At 37.4% G+C, this 16,405-nt stretch overlaps 1 protein-coding gene across 1 annotated transcript in view; it reads left to right on the forward strand.

Annotated features, from left to right (window-relative positions):
* Positions 1–16,405, forward strand: part of LOC124173084 — a 111,191-nt gene that overhangs the window by 82,069 nt on the left and 12,717 nt on the right. Inside the window, exons 5-7 of the mRNA XM_046552597.1 lie at positions 9,052–9,168; positions 10,924–11,055; positions 12,716–12,788. Coding sequence (XP_046408553.1) covers positions 9,052–9,168; positions 10,924–11,055; positions 12,716–12,788 — 322 coding nt within the window. The remainder of the gene's footprint in view (positions 1–9,051; positions 9,169–10,923; positions 11,056–12,715; positions 12,789–16,405) is intronic.

The following is a 16,405-nucleotide window of genomic DNA, read 5'->3' on the forward strand; positions in this document are numbered from 1 at the left end:
CCTGACGAGGCATTAGTTAACTCGCAGTTGGTTACTCAATGGTGACGTCGTTTTTTTTTCCTTTTGGTATAACTCAGTGTTTACAATTCAATCATGGCAAAAAAGTGAATAATTTGAGTTCATCAATGACCAACTCAAAATAGATATCAATGAACGTGAAAGCTTTTGTGGAATATGTTTTCGATTTATTTCTTTTGCTTTTCACCTCCTGTGTGGTTTAAAATTCCAGCACGTACAGTTAAGATAATTTATAGAATCGTACTTGCGGACTTAAAGAAGTTTCTTTACCATTTTTAAGTTGTAATACCCGAAGATATATCCAATGGAATATTTCAACCAATCGATCGAAAATGTTTAGAATAGTTTAAGAAAATTTAATTTACATACCTGGCTATTTAGTGTACTTGTTCGTTGCAATGTTACAATATTAAGTATATGCATTTTTTATATTTGCAATATATCGGATCGATTTGATGACAATATTATTTGCTAAAATTATCTATGTCAGTTGTTTATCAAATGTTTTATGTCTCTGCTTATATAAACCGTTAATTCAAACAATTCTTCGATAATAATATTCTGTGTACATCATTTTGGTGCTATAAAAAATCATGTACCCAATAGTGTGTTTTTTATTTATTGTGTATGTGGTTTTTATATGTCGAGAGTGTGGTTTTTAGTTATTACACTGTAGAAACGGGCACATTTATGTTGTTATCCTAATTTTAAGAGATGTATTCATTGTGAAATTCTATTTTTTATGTATTGAGAAGTTGTCCCATGTAAGAATCGTCATAATTGTGGCTGGGGATATTAAACTCTATATTGCTTTTTTATCGGTAGGGATGGTTGCATAACGGTTTTTGTGTAAAGGTCTGTTTACTCTATGAATTTACCTGTGCTAATTATTGTCTAAAATAAATGAATCCAGGAGTGTACACAAGAATGCGTTTTGTAACACACAACTTGTGTGATTGCATGAATAGAAAATAGAACCTGTGTGATTTGGTTCTTGCATTCATCTTTCATGCATTCACACATTAACTTGCACATGTTATTGTGTGGTGTAAACAGGCCTTGAATCTATGAGGTGATAATTTTGATTCTCATTATGTATTTTTTTGGTCAACTTTTTTGAAAATGCATGTATTGTACGTACAGATAATTTTTTGTTAATATGTAGCTTCATGGCGTAGGGAATGGGATGTATTTCATTTTATAGATATATTTTGTTTAATGAATTTGAACACTGATAAAAATAAACTCCACCATGGTGGGTTAAGGAAGGGTAGTAGCCTTCATGGTGGGTAGTTACCCTGGCACAACCCATGCCCTACCCACCATTAAGAGTAAGGGAAGGATAGAAAAATCCTTTGTCTACCCTTCATTGGGACTTAACATTTATAACTGAGGAAATCATATCCTGAAAGTGTCTCCTCAGCTACTTTCACATGCTAAAGAGCATTGAGTTCTGTACAAGAACGTAAGCAGTCTTTGAATCGTACCCTCGCCCCCCGAAATATAAATCGTTTTCCTTCATAAAAGAAAACAAATATTGAAAAATAATGGATTTAAAAAAATTCTTTAACTATTGAAGTTTTTTCGATCATGGAAAGTGTTTGAATTAGTTGGAAACCCATTACTTAGTATCCTGTTTTTCAAAAATTTCCCCACCCCATTTTGGACACCTCCCCCCCCGAACGAAATTCCTGGCAAAGCCACTGTACACAATAAATTCTATAATTGTGTGGAAAAAGCTCATTTAGAAGTTCTTCATTCACATTTTTAGGATGTAACCTATTTGTGTGGCTGACAATGAAATATGACGAGGGTGTTGTTCGGTATTTGTATGCCGATCTTATTTTCTGAAATGAAATAGGTGTGGTAGAAAAAAAGTCACAGCTTTCTTCCACATAGACTCAGGTGCGAATCTCATCTTAAGATTTTGTAGTATAAGTTTTGTTAAGAAGCATTATCTCAGCAGTACCTCGAAAGCCAAGGTTGTTAAGGCACTAGTTCAATATCCTCCTATTTGTAGGTTCAGGGTTCAAGACCATGTGTAGGCCAAGTTTTTTGTCTTATAATTTTAGAAATAACTTTTTTAACTCATCCCCATTAGTTTAATTTAGTTGCTTAGCGAGTTTTTAATTTTTTATGTTAATTTATGGATTTTTAGTTTTTATATTAGTCCTACCCTTCCGGTACCCTTCATTGAGGCTGGCAGAACCCTTCCCTTACACTCCAGGAAGGAGAGGGCCTACCCACCAATGTTCTAAAATACCCTTTGTGTACCCTTGCTGCAGGGTATAGGAAGGGTACACCTATCCTTCCTCTACCCTTTATTGAGGCTGGCCAAACCCTTCCCATACACTCCAGGAAGGAGAGGGTGTACCCAACAATGTTCTAAAATACCCTTCGTGTTCCCTTGCTGAAGGGTATAGGAAGGTTACACCTATCCTTCCTCTACCATTCATTGAGGCTGGCCAAACCCTTCCCGTACACTCCAGGAAGGAGAGGGCCTACCCACCAATGTTCTAAAGTACCCTTCGTGTACCCTTGCTGAAGGATATAGGAAGAGTAAACCTATCCTTCCCTTACCCTCAATGGAGGGTAAACCTCTCCTCAATGGAGGAGTTTATTTTTATCATGGAAGGGCATGGAAAAACTGTTGGAGTAGAGATTGTAATGAACTACTTGAATGGGAAGGTCTTTTTTTTCTTTCATATTTTTGGGATATCTTGCATTTTAATTTTCATGGCTGTCTTTCCAAAATCATCAGCAGGTTATGACATGCACAATAAAAACTTTAGAAAGCAACTTTCCTGAGGCCATAATATCATACTTTGTTGTATATTAGTGTGCTACTTTGCTTTGTGCAATATTTCTTCAGTAGATGCTCGCTCGCGGACACATATTTTCTTATTTTGCATTTCACAATTTGGTGTCTCTTAAAAGATGCAACCCATGTAGCACTGGCATAGAATTCAAATCCTGGAGACATGTGCTGAAATCACCCTGAAATAGCAGATTCTTGTAAAGTCCGAGTCATCACCAGTTCATTCCTGTTCCTGGCTTCCACAAAGCCATCGTATACCCATCTGTCGATCATTTAAAGCCTGTCAGTTTTCATTCTCCCTGATCTTATATCTTTCTCTCACATGGAACCTGGGTAACTCTTCAAAAGCAGTACGTTTAAAATCTTTTGCTCTGAAAATAAGTTCCCTTCATTTTGATGCCAGCACCACAGTTTTACCACTCCTGCTTGGATGAATCTTGGCGACATCAGTGTCAATATAGGGCTTATTCCCAAGAAGCAGTCAAGTAAAACATTTTTCCTCCCCACAACTCTTGTGGAGTCTTACCTTGAATAGCTCTATGTGGTACACGGTTAGTTATTACACATATTGTGCGATTAGCACGTTCTGCCATACCATTCTGTTCAGGGGTGTATGGGGTGCTAGTCTGATGCTCTATTCCTTGTACCCTTAAAAATAATCAAACATTTCATTAGGTTATTCATGACCATTGCCTGATCTTACAACCTTAATCCTTTTATCAGTCCTGTTCTCAACCCAAGCTTTAAATTCATTGAATCTATCAAATGTTTCACTTTTGGATTTCAAAAAAATAGCAAAATGGCTTCCTGGAATAATCATTAACAAGCACAAACATGAATTTTGCCCCAGCAGCTGAGACATCACTTATTCGACCAAAGAGACCCATATTTACCAGACCGAAAACTTGATTAACAGGCATGCTGACACCAATCCATTTTTATATGAAAGCATAGACAGTACGTTGAACATCCTTTTTCATATTAATTTAGAGCATCCCATGCATGTATTTGTAAGGAGATAAATGTTTTTTCACTGTTACTTTTTCTGCAGTGTTTTGAAGGAGAAGGGGGAGCTGATGACAATTTGGGGCCTTCTGTGGAGACTAAGGGCTTCACTCAGAATGTGATTGAAAACAATTCACAGCTCACATGCTCAGCCCAAACCACTGAAATATACATTTCTGTGCCAGACTTGGTACTGCCCAGGGACAATGAGTTGGTAAGTTATGTTCTCATACACAGTGAAACCTGATTTGAACCACCTTCATTTGTACAAATTTCTCGGATGCTATAAGAAAGAGGGTGTCTGTCATACATATAAGTATATTTATGGGAAGTCACTCATAGTTATGCAACCGTCAGTTGAGGGCTTTTTCAGTTTGAAGCAGAAAGCTAAACCACACTAATATTTTTCAGTCAATATCACTTGTACAACACTGGAAATATTCTTATAGAAGTGATGGAGTAGACTTGTTGACAACTGTGTGAAATCTCTGTTCAACCCATTTGTCTTGGTTATAACTGGGCTGTGTCTTATTATTGCCCTTTCTTTGTTTAAGCCATCTTCCTCCTTCATTTCAATGAAGGATCCAGCTTGTTGTGGCACTTCTTTATTAGCCTGGGTAAAGAAAAGATGAAGACAATTCAATGTACAGCGGAACCTCGATCTATCGTTCTGTGGCGTTACGTCGTTAAATCTGGTCGATTGTTCATGTAAGCCCAGACGGGAAAACTCCAACCGTTGGTCACAAGCTGGATCAGGAAAAGACCCCACAAACCAGAGAGCACACTCACAAGAAAAAAATTGCCAAAAATAATTTACGAGTATTTTCGTTCAATATCTATTCGAAGTAGAGTATTCAAAATCAGAATTATTACAGAAAACAACGATGATAACTAATGATCCCATAGGAAATATTACCAAACGAAATACCAGCAGTATAACTTTTCTAAAATCGGCTGTCCCACTAGCCGTCCGTCCAACAAGAGCGCCCAAGCAGAAGAGAGCTTGGCTCTTCCACCACGAGACAGGATTGAGGGTAGGGGTTTTTCAGAGGGAGCGGAGGGGTAGTGAGAGCGATGTTCTATCAGCTACGTCACTGTCCCTCTTGACAGGCTGATCCACAAAACATCATCCCTGGGTTGGAGTGAACAGCATACCAGCCAGAATATTCCCCTCAAACTTCTGGGTTGGAGACATCAGTCGAATCAGAGGGGTATTCATTGGAACACAAGGAGGGGAGAGACATAGTGGGGTGAGGTGTTGGAGGGAGAGAGATATGTGATAGGACTATGGTAATACTTCTCACTCCAAACTGCATACTAGAGACTCATCACCCATTTCCCCTTCATTGCCAAGGAGTAAGAATTCCTCCGCAGTAGTCCTATATAAGTATTGCACTGCAGGTAGGCTGGTTTGGGGCTGGTTTTGGATGCTGGCTTCAAATGCTGGTTTCCGGATGCAGATTTTCTGGAGGCAGGATTTTCTGGAGACAGGATTTTCCGAGACAGGGCCTTTGTGGAAGGGCCTTTACGCGAAAAACCTTAGCACAAAAAGTCCTTAGCAGGAGAAGTTCTGCAGATAAGTTTGGAGGAGGGGGGTACCAGAAAGTTTTGGGGGCGGGAACACTAAAAAATGCCACAGTTCCAGCTGTTTTGCCTCTGCTCTAAGTGGCCAAAACTCTCATTCAAACCACACGCTCTTTGTGACATTACTCCTCCTCCCTAATTGAATATTGATATTCTGGAGTTTGATCTGTGAGTGGCAAGAATCTCATTAGTACATTGCCCAGCTGGAGTGGTCTGAAGGAAACACATTTCCTTTATGTAGAGTGAATGTGTCTCTCTCAACCAAAGGAAGTTTTGTCAGGTCCCTTCAATTGTCAGTTTCCTTTGCGTTTTGTGAGTGCACATGCCTCAATTGAGGAAAACCTCGTACAGTACCTTCATCCATTGCAAAATCTTCCTCTTAACTGGGTGCTTGTTATGAGTTTCCGGTGTGGATGCTGGGGTTGGTCACTACTATGAATGCTTCCGTTCCAGTAAAACAACACAGTATTTGTTTTTTTTTCGTGCCTCCTGATTGGTACGTTACAGCCAAAGGTGACTTTTTTCATGTTTCAGGATTGAAGCTGTAAGGCTCGCTTTACCATTCTATAGCAGAATTGGACATGTGAGCGAAGGTGCAGTCAAAATGCATCTTGCATAAGAGTGAAATGCTAGAACACATGAGCCAAAATGAGTGAATGTGAGATGACAAAATAGCCCCTGTTCTAATTTTGTTCATGCTTTTGTGCAATTCCTAGCCATTTTAGAAATAAATGCCGTTCTAATCTGAGCAATTCCATGCCCCGTGTAAAACGGCCTTATCAAAGATTTTGGGTGTTTGCAATCTTGAATCACTTGGATTTTTTGTCATTTTGTCATTTCAACTACATAGATGCCCATAGATGTAAAACAGCTCACAAACAAATCAGTCAATGATCCAGAATGTGGAAATTTTACTGCTGGAATCGTGTATGCTTCTTTCCTGTCACTAAATTTCCTTAACAAGACTTTTTTTGTAACATATCTATGGTATTTGATGAGGGATACCTGTAGTAGATTCAAATATTTGATGAAAAGAATTTTTCTTCTGTGGAACGTGTTGGTGTGTTCATAAAAAGGAAAAAATTATTAGAGTTATTGTATAGAAATTTTTTAATAACTGACTTAAGGAGACAATGTCATCACAGACTTCTTGAAATTCTGGCTCAAAATGGATTCACAGATAATGAGGGTTTTACTTAACTCCTTTGCAAATAATGAGAAAACACTAATCTCTCTGTCGCTATTGTTGTGCCATGGACACTTTAAATACAACATATTATGCATTATAAATGGAAATATAAATCAAAGATCTACTGGATGGCATAATTTCTGAGTTTGAAGGTGAAGAATTGACCCTCTTTTACTGTGGCTAGCACATTGAGAAGCATGCCACACCAAGGTGTGCAGGGTGAACTGGTCATGTCAGCCATTTCATTTTAGGTTGTCACTAAAATCTTATGCAAACATGATTTCAGCCAGCATGAGTGGTCCTAGGTGAAAGAGGATGTTTTATTGTTGTTATATATAATTATTTACATTTTTATTTTGCCCCCATTGATTCGCACCCAGCATTATCTTCTAGGTAACTGTGAAAGAGGAGAACAAAGACCCTCTAAGTGAAGATAATTATCCTGAGATGTACACACAGGATCCAGCTAAAATTTCAAGCAATGCTTTAGACCCATTGGCAATTGACGACTTGGTAAGTTCATGTTTGCTTTGTTAAGCACAGTTTTGCTGCTACACAAATTCAGTCCTCCATGAAGTATTCCAATATCATTTACGATAATAACAGTACCTTTTCCCTTCCTTTATCAAATATGGAATAGGAATATGATCACAGAAATATTTCCTCCAGGGAACATTCCTGTATCAATCGCCAGAAAAGTAAAACCTTAACCCTAACTTTGTCAAATGTGAATAAGTAAACTTGAGATGTATCATAAGTATTCATTAGGACTTTCACAGTTAATCATGTTGGATAAAGAAAAGCTTCCGGGCTACGTGTCCTTTGCAAATTTTTGGGTGGCACCAATGTTTCCTGACTATGGTTTCTTTTTCAAGGGGGATTAAGGGAATCAAAATCCCAAAAGTTTTGGCCCATTTCCCTGAAAGTTTTTTTCCAACTTACAGATATGTGTCGTTGGTGATGAAATTATTCAAAATGAATGGTTCATTGTTCTGAACAGAATAGGGGCATAGAGCTGCTCTGATCACTCACCTTTGCTCACTGAGCAATTGAGGGCTCTGATGTTAAGGCATTTCCCATTTTTGTCAGCATAGAAACACCATGCTCTCTCCCAATCACCACAAAACAGAAGGGTGGATCCACTTCATAAGTCCTAAGATATCTTTGAGGCAACTCTCCTGTCTGCTAACCTTTTCATTGGTACATATTTCTTCTCTTTTACATCATTTATAACCTTTGCTATTCTTCCACCAGTCCTTCTACGACTTTTTATCAGGCCATCAGTCTCATTATGTGGTATAACTAACTGTATATGCCCCCATTCTGTTCTGTGGTATGACATCAGTCTCACATAACTAAGTGTTACTGCTTACTGTCAAGGGTTTTCAGAAGAATTCTGTTTTCTGCCACTCTTTGTAGCACTTCCCCATTACTTACATGGCCGATGCATTTTATCTTCATCATTCTTTGGCTGCACCATATTTCGAATGCTTCTACTCCAGATTTTTCTGCTGCTGTCAACATCCAAGCCTCGCCTCCGTGAAGAGACATGTTGAAATGTTGTGACATGTTGCAAAGAAAATGGAAGGAAAACAAGTGAAATTCATTATACCTATTGTAGCATTTGGTACTCTCATGCTGAGTTATTGTGATGTCATATCAACAGATCACCGACCATAGTGTGGCTGGGCACCCCTAATGATTTGAATCAGGATTGCCTGGTGAAATCGTTCCAAATGAGAAAAACCTTTCATGGTGAATGATAAAACCTGTTGTGTTGGTTGTGGCTGGCTGTATTGCCACATAATCAGGTAATGCAGTTTCTAGTCAAATCTACCAAACATGAATTGCTCCTAAAAAAGGCATATTCTAATTGTAGCAAATGAGGATGTGGTGAGAACTGTATGGAGTAAATTATATGGGGGACTCAGGATTTGTCCTTCACCATATTTTGAAAGGGTATTAGGTAGATGTTGGCAAACCAGGGTGGCTGTTGAGAGGCATCAATTTCTTTCCGTGAGCTGATTTTAATGGTGCATTTTATGTATTCAACTTCGATTGAAATGAAATATAACGATTTCTTATAATGGATGAAATCAACTTTTTTGTACTCAATCTGCACATGTAGACAAAGAATCTTGGTTGTCGATAATGATGTCATGAGACCTTGATGTCTCAAATTATTGCTGATAAATTTGTTGTTCCTTTTTAGGAAGGTTTTCCTATGGCTAATTGAAAAGGCAGAGTAACTAAATGGGCCATATTTTGTTAAGTCGATAAATTTATCCCGCCTTCTCTGAGGTCAGAATAGCCAATCAGGGAATTTTCCAGTTATGCATATGCCCTATATTTGATGTGTTGGTTGTGATCTTTTTGCTTCTAATAGCAATTGGTGAAAACCTGTATCAATGAAGTGTTAATTCTCTTTTTTCCTCAGAGTGGCATGGAAACATGTGGGTCCACTTCTGTGAAATCATATCAGTTCAGTGATGATGGAGGAGGATATGCACTCAGTGCAAGCACTAATGACCTCGTGTTCCAAGCTTCTTATCAGGTAGTCAAAATAATAATAATATTAATAAAAATATTTTAATTGGTCCAGTGATTTGTTTAGACAAACATAAGACATGTAAAGGAGTGCATAAGGTACAAAAACAGTACTAATGAAGAAAGAAAGAAATTTTCATATGAATAAATTCATTGTATCTATGTATATAGTTTTTTGCTCAAAAAGTTGCAGTTAACATGAACACAACGGGGTGATATAATATAGTTAATTTTTGAAGTAGGGGGTGACTGGCTGTGGAAGGAGAGATTTTACCTAAGAGCTGCAGCATCCTCTTTTGAATTTTAAAGATTATTTTATAATTGGGTCTACAGCCCCAGATAAGGATACTAAACATCACATTCCGGTAGAATTCACCATAATAAAATGGGATTAATACATAAGTAACTATAATTTATCTGATAGAATAAAAAAAACAAGTAGACCTCATTTTTCTGCAGATCTTCTGAATGTGTTCTTCCAAGGAGACTATTATCAAGTTTTACGCCCAAATATGGAGAACTAAGGTTTTGTGGAATATACATAAATTTTTACAGAGATCCATTAGTGTGGAGCTGGTTGCATACACTGTAGAGTCACGTGCATTGGTAAACCTTAAAATTTAAAAAAATAATATATTCAGATTATTACCTTAAATGTTATATTCGTTTGCTTAAAGTAACACACTTCTTAAACAGTTGCTACCTGTGAAGCACCCATAAAAATCACCAAATATCAAAATGTTATGATAATAGAAGGCCAACGATCATTTTAGGCATACTTCTTGCATGTTAAGAGGGAGGTAATTTTCCCACTATACATAAGGTTAGATAGGCAGTGGAATGAGTGAAACTCTCCGTTATTGTTTGCAAGCTATGAATTGCTCCTTTATACTCCTTAGCTATTTATTTCCAGGCTCACTACAGAAATAAAAACTGCTATGCCGACGTATGGAATAACACCCCCTTGCATTTTCATAGTAACCTTTGTTAGATGAATGAATGGAATGGTAATAGTAAAAAAAAGCAGGGATTATGGTTATCATCCACAAAACGCAGACGAATTTGTAAAGGCTACCATGGGAATTAACGGTTGGTAATAGGTCCAGGCATTGTAGTAGGATGAGCTAACGATATGCTGCACTCTTGGCAAGTGAGTTAACTCATCTATCTCTCAACACAGCATGCTTTGTATTTTTTCCGTACTCTTGCGAGTGATTTGCCCAAAATTGAATCTCATATCTATATTTTGAAAGATAAATAAGAATTTTGATCATGATACAAAACATCTAGCAGATAAAATCCACAGAATTTAAACACTTTTAGCTTGTGTGGAAGATGAGTCAAAGTAAAGAATAATGAGGGCAACAATATTTTGAAGCAATTAAAAAAAAAATTAAACTATAGTCCCAGTCATTCATTCAAACATTAGAGAAAAAATCATTCACATTATGTAGTAGTGTACACACAATACACATTATGTAGTAGTTTTTTTTTACTTGATACTAATTCTGCATTTTCTTGATAGCATGAGTTATTTCCCTTTTTGAGCACTCTGATACATTATAGTTATTGTACAATTTAGGGCATGCAAATGTGACACACATGCTGTAACTGTGAATATAAACGAGTGAATTTTTGGGGTAGTGTATAGACATTTATCAATTCAATATATGATAATCATTTTTTTTGGCAAACTCACCAAGCTCATTATATATTTCCATCTCCCTGTCTTTAATGATGCTGATTGTAAACTAATATGCAGGCAGAGGCGTCAACATCTTCCCAAGGTGAAGAGGTGGATGCTAAAGGTACTGGAGGCATCGTGACAGGCCTTGACTGTATGCAGGTTTTAGCCAAGAAAGAACTATCTCCCAAGGAGACTGATGCCATGGAGGTATGCATGAAATCCACATTCATTTAACCCATTATTCCCCAGATTCCATGTTGGGCTTTTACCTTTGGTTATTTTTTTTATGTTACGGTTTCTTTTGACCTAGTTAAGATTAATTTTTTGAAAAAAATTATCATATTTATCATAATATATGATTTTCATTATGTTGTGTTTATGCAATGCTGGGCAAACTCCGGAAAATAAAAACAAAAAAGAACTTTTCAAAACTTAGGTTGCATATTTTATTTTTCATCATCTTTTCTGATTCAATGTTCAATAATCTGTGTGGAATTAAACAGCTCATTTCACAACAGAACTTATCTCTGATTTGCACACTCGACATCTTGGCTGGGAATTATAAGTATGCCTGAAAATTAAATGCCCTATTCTCCCTTGACGAGCATGCTGGGGTTTGTAATTTTTCCTAAGGTTTCCCGCCATTGGGCACCGATTTTCATGCCAAATGTCATCAGCAATTGTATTGGAAACAATTTCTTGCCTCGTAGAATTTTACGATCTCAGACCGAAATTCTAACAAAGGAATGCCTTTGCCCATTACCTTGGCATAAAATCACAACGGATTCACTGCTGCACTATCGACCTCTTTTAAGAATTAAGGTTGTTACCCTTAATCTGAATAGGATAACATTCAACATAAATATCGAGCAAATCTAGCCTCCCATTTCCTAATTTAAATCTTTGATGAAATTTCCATTTTCTTCAGGAATCTTCATAAATACCTTAATGTCTTTACTATAGATTCCATTTTAAATATTTGTTCATATGGGAGATGTTAGTAACGACTGGAATAAATATGATACAGAATTAAACATTACAATTTAGCGCACATTAGTATTTTTGATTTCTCGCGTGATGAGACACGTAGAAAACTGTAGTATAAACCATGGTAAACATATGTATCCTAAGAAAATGGTTAGGAATAATAAATGCGCCAAACAGTGTGTTTGAAATACTTAAACATAGAGCAATATATATTGATGGTGTTGGTAATAATGTGTTAAAGGTATAATCTAGAAGGTTATTTTGTAGGAAACCTTTTGAATTCTCTTTCAGACGTAAATTCCAATTTTCGTTTCTTCCTCTTATGTGCGTTGCGACGCAGATACGTCTTGTTATTTTTAGTGCAAGCCAGACTACTCGTAATACCCATCTCAGAATACTATCAGGGTGGGAATCCCATGACTGAGAACATATGCTTCGCCTTGTGTTGTGGCACTGGGGGTCGGGGAAGTCGCGAAGAATTTAGGAATAGTGAAGAATGCCTCGGGAAGACTTGCGCGGACGGTGAGAGTAAGTCAAACTCGCCCGTTCAAGACACAGAAGGCATAGCCAATACCCGAAGTTCGACCACCGAGAAAAACGTAATTGCTCGCGCTGGCCGTGGGGACCTACTTTTGAAAGTGACTGTACCTTGCCTTTTGTTTGTTCTTTTGGCCCACCCTTTTTCTCTAGAAAGGAGTATATATTTATATCAGGACAGTGGATTATTGGCGAGTGTTTAGGATTAGTCTTGGTGTTGTCACTTTGTCATTTGTTTTTGTATGCACGCCAGAGAGTCACAAGATTTAAGATTTTTGTTTCATTTTTTTATTATTTTAGTTTTCATTTGTTTTTGGTAAATCTGAAATCTGATTACTTTCAGTCTACTGTTTTGGAGCATGGAGTGCTGGTTCAGAATCGGACAATGGCCATGAAGACTATGATGGAGGGGGTGGGTGAGTGCTCTTCTGTGCTTGAAAATGTCTCTTCACAGAAAAGACTTGTAACTAATTTTGGCAAGGGAATGTTCCAAAACCGGGTCTCAAAATTCAATGGAATTTTGCAAACCTTGCATGCCATTTTTTATGTATTTTTGTATTGTCTATGTTACTGATGAATCCATCAATATATTCATGAATTTCATTGATAATTTTTAATGTTTTTCTATACCCCAAATCCTTGGCATGACATCTGGGCACTTTAACCACTGAACTAATGCTCACCATTTGCAGTGTCTCTTATACATGAATATATTTACCTGTAAATTTTTAACCGCATTTCAGTTTAAACTATTTGGTAATATAACCCCATATTGTGGCCGATTCAAAAACATCTCCCAATAGACTATGTATAACAAAAGAAAATTCGATTGAAATCTGAGACCCGGTTTTTGGACACTTCCCTTGTTAAGGATGTTGCATCTGTATTTTTCATCCATCTATACTTTTTTAGCTTTTGTTAATAGTTCAGCTGGAGAATGTAATGAGGTCGGCAAATGATTAGTAAAATTTTCGTTATGCTTCAGTGACATTAACCAATATATGCAGTCAGTTGCATTCATAAGGGAATTTCATTGTACTTTAACTAACAATATTGTATTTAAGACTGGGTAATAGAAAAAAATCCCAATGAATCACTTGTGAAGAATAATAAGCATAAGATTCCAGTTATGTATCATGTCAATTGTGGCGTCCATAGACAAAACGAACTGTTTTGTGCTCTAGGCAACTGTGCTTTAATAGGTCTAACAGTTGTTCATGGAAAAAGTGTGATAAGAAAAAAACTGATTTGGCTAAAAATGTCGAAACTCAATTTAATACCTTGAGTGCAGCAGTCATAGTTCTGCAGAGTGATGACAGTGGGTTACCGGACCATGCTTACTTATTCTCATTAGCTAAGATTTCAAGGTTGCAGCTTCATCCAAATTGTTTAAGGTGGTCCAGCGAATTACAAGTCATCACTCTCTTGGAGGAAGTTTGAATTAATTGGATGTTAATTTGACTCTTAACTGTTAAGTTAATTTTTTTAGGATGTTCTGGAAGTATTTTATACATTGCTTCTCATTTTAAGTACTTTGATTTTTATGAAAATTTACTCTGGACGTATTAAAAATGAAAATATTAGTGTGATGATTTCATCTGAAAATAGATAAATTATGAAGGAAGTGTAAGGGAATCGGAAAACATACATATGGACAACCTGGAAATCAGGTATCTTTGCCAATTTTCAGCTTTTTCATGTAAATCTATGAATCGACAAAGTGAGGAAATGAAATATAAATTCTTACAGACTTCGTCATGAATCAGGCTTCATGGTGATTACTTGTTAGACTAAATCCATGGTGAATTCAACCCTGAATACTCGGTCAGCCAGTGAAACCATATGATTGTAGATGGCCCTAAGATGGAATTGGGAAGTTTTGTTGGGGTAGCCTACTGGGTACCCGACCGTTTTTTTCCGACGACCTTTTTTTCACGAAATAATTTTTTCCCGAATCGTAACGCGTCCTCTTTCCCGAAAGCTTTTTTCCCGAAACCTTTTTCTCCGAAACATTTTTTTACCGAACACCTTATTACCCGATTGTATAAAAATGAGTTCATATTTTTCATAACCAAATATGTTCATACACAAGACAACCTCTGTGTCAGCTTGTTCTATCTGCAGCTCTTTTACAGCTGAGTATAAATCCGGGTGGTTTTTCCCGACTAGTAACCTAAATCGGTTATTCCAACCTTCAGATGCATTATTTGTTGTTGCATAACCTGCTTTTGTAGCTTCATGTTGATTCCATAGACTAGGAGGATATCGAGGAGGAACAGCGCGTCGTCTGCCAACAGCTTTTACACCAATGACGTATGTTTCTTGAAAATATTTCATAATTGGCTCAAGTCTGGGAATATTTTTATCCGCGTACTTTCTTAGAAGCTCGAAAGTTGTTTCAACGTCTTCAACTGGAACAAACGCAAAAGCTGCCATCATATGAACTGTCGTTTTGAGGGTTCTATCTGTTGGGTCATTGTAAGGGACTTGGAGTCCCACTTGTTGAATTTTACGATAAATAGCTTTTTTTATACAATCGGGAAATTAGGTGTTTGGTAAAAAATGTATCGGAGAAAAGGTTTCGGGAAAAAAGCTTTCGGGAAAAATGGATTCGGAAAAACAAGTTCGGGAAAAAGGTCGTCGGAAAAATCGATTCGGGAAAAAGGTAGGGAATCAGGCTACTGATATGTTACAAAATATACTTTCTGTCATTTTAGTGCGTCTTTGCATACAAAGCCTTTTTTCAAAATGTTGGATGCATTGTGCAAACCCAACAAGCTTTTTGTCATTTTCACGTTCTGCATATTTGGTCTGTTCTGATGGTTTTTTATACCAACCCATGGTGAATTATCCAGGCTCTCAAACTAAGACTGGCAGAAAGAGATATCAGTGGCACTGTGAGGGCATATTCGAATAGTGTTAAAACCCTTTCCACTCTTATCATATGGGGTGTGGATTCAGAGAAGCCATAATATATAATTTCGGATCCAGATCCGATGCCTTCCGCAACTTTGAATACAATATATCAGATGAAGGGCAAAAACTGCAGATATTTGGATATGAGGAATCCCGTCTGACTATCCCTATTTAATTTATAATGACTTAAGGTATGAGATCATTAACACATTCCCTGCCACGCGCCGCCATAGGGCGTCTCACATAACTTCAAATCCGAGTTAGTGAGACGCCATATGGCGTCTCACATTGCCGCTGGACGCAACTAGTGAGATGCCAATAGGCGTCAAAATAGCTTTTTCGTTGAATCATCAAGCAATGTATAGAACTTGAAATTTAATCTACACATCCTTATGCACTGATGAGACAATGTTATCTTCTGTAAAGGGAGGGTATTGGTAACACATTTCAGCTCGAATTTCATTTTTTTCGCCTTCGGTTTCTCATGTTTTTTTCGAGAGTGCCATTTTTCAATGGCTATATCATTCTATATTTCAAGTGGAGCTTGAGGTATTATATCTCCACATAATGTTTCAAATTACATTTCCAGAGCTTTTTTTCGTTTCTTTCCTTCCCTCAGTTGTCGCTCATACCTAACCGAGTGAAGAGCGTATCAGTATACCAAATTTATTCTCTGTGCCTGTGCCTTCGATACGGCAGTGATAACCAGTTTAGTGAATATATCACGTGTACTCCGTCACGCATAATTGGGGGAAAGAAACGTTTTAACGAAGAAGAAATCGAGCATATGTTTTATTCTGACAATTCGGGTTCCACCAACGACCTTGAAGGATTTTCTGAAGGGGACACCGCTAATTCACGGTGTCTGAGGAGTCGTATGAATCCTCATAGTCAGGTAATCTTTCTTCTTCTAATAGAGGTATGATTCCTTATTCCATTTTTTATTCACATTCTAATAACTCCTTCTCCGTGGCACCGACTCCACGGGGCCTGAGGGGGCCCGAGTCCCCCCAAAAATTCGTTACAGATGTGAGGAAAAATTGTGCCATGCTTGTCATTTTCCCCGGAGTGTCCAGATATCTAGATTCCAGTGATCAGGGTTCTAACGTTGATCATA

The sequence above is a fragment of the Ischnura elegans genome (assembly GCF_921293095.1).
Source record: "Ischnura elegans chromosome 13 unlocalized genomic scaffold, ioIscEleg1.1 SUPER_13_unloc_4, whole genome shotgun sequence".
Taxonomy (NCBI): domain Eukaryota; kingdom Metazoa; phylum Arthropoda; class Insecta; order Odonata; family Coenagrionidae; genus Ischnura; species Ischnura elegans.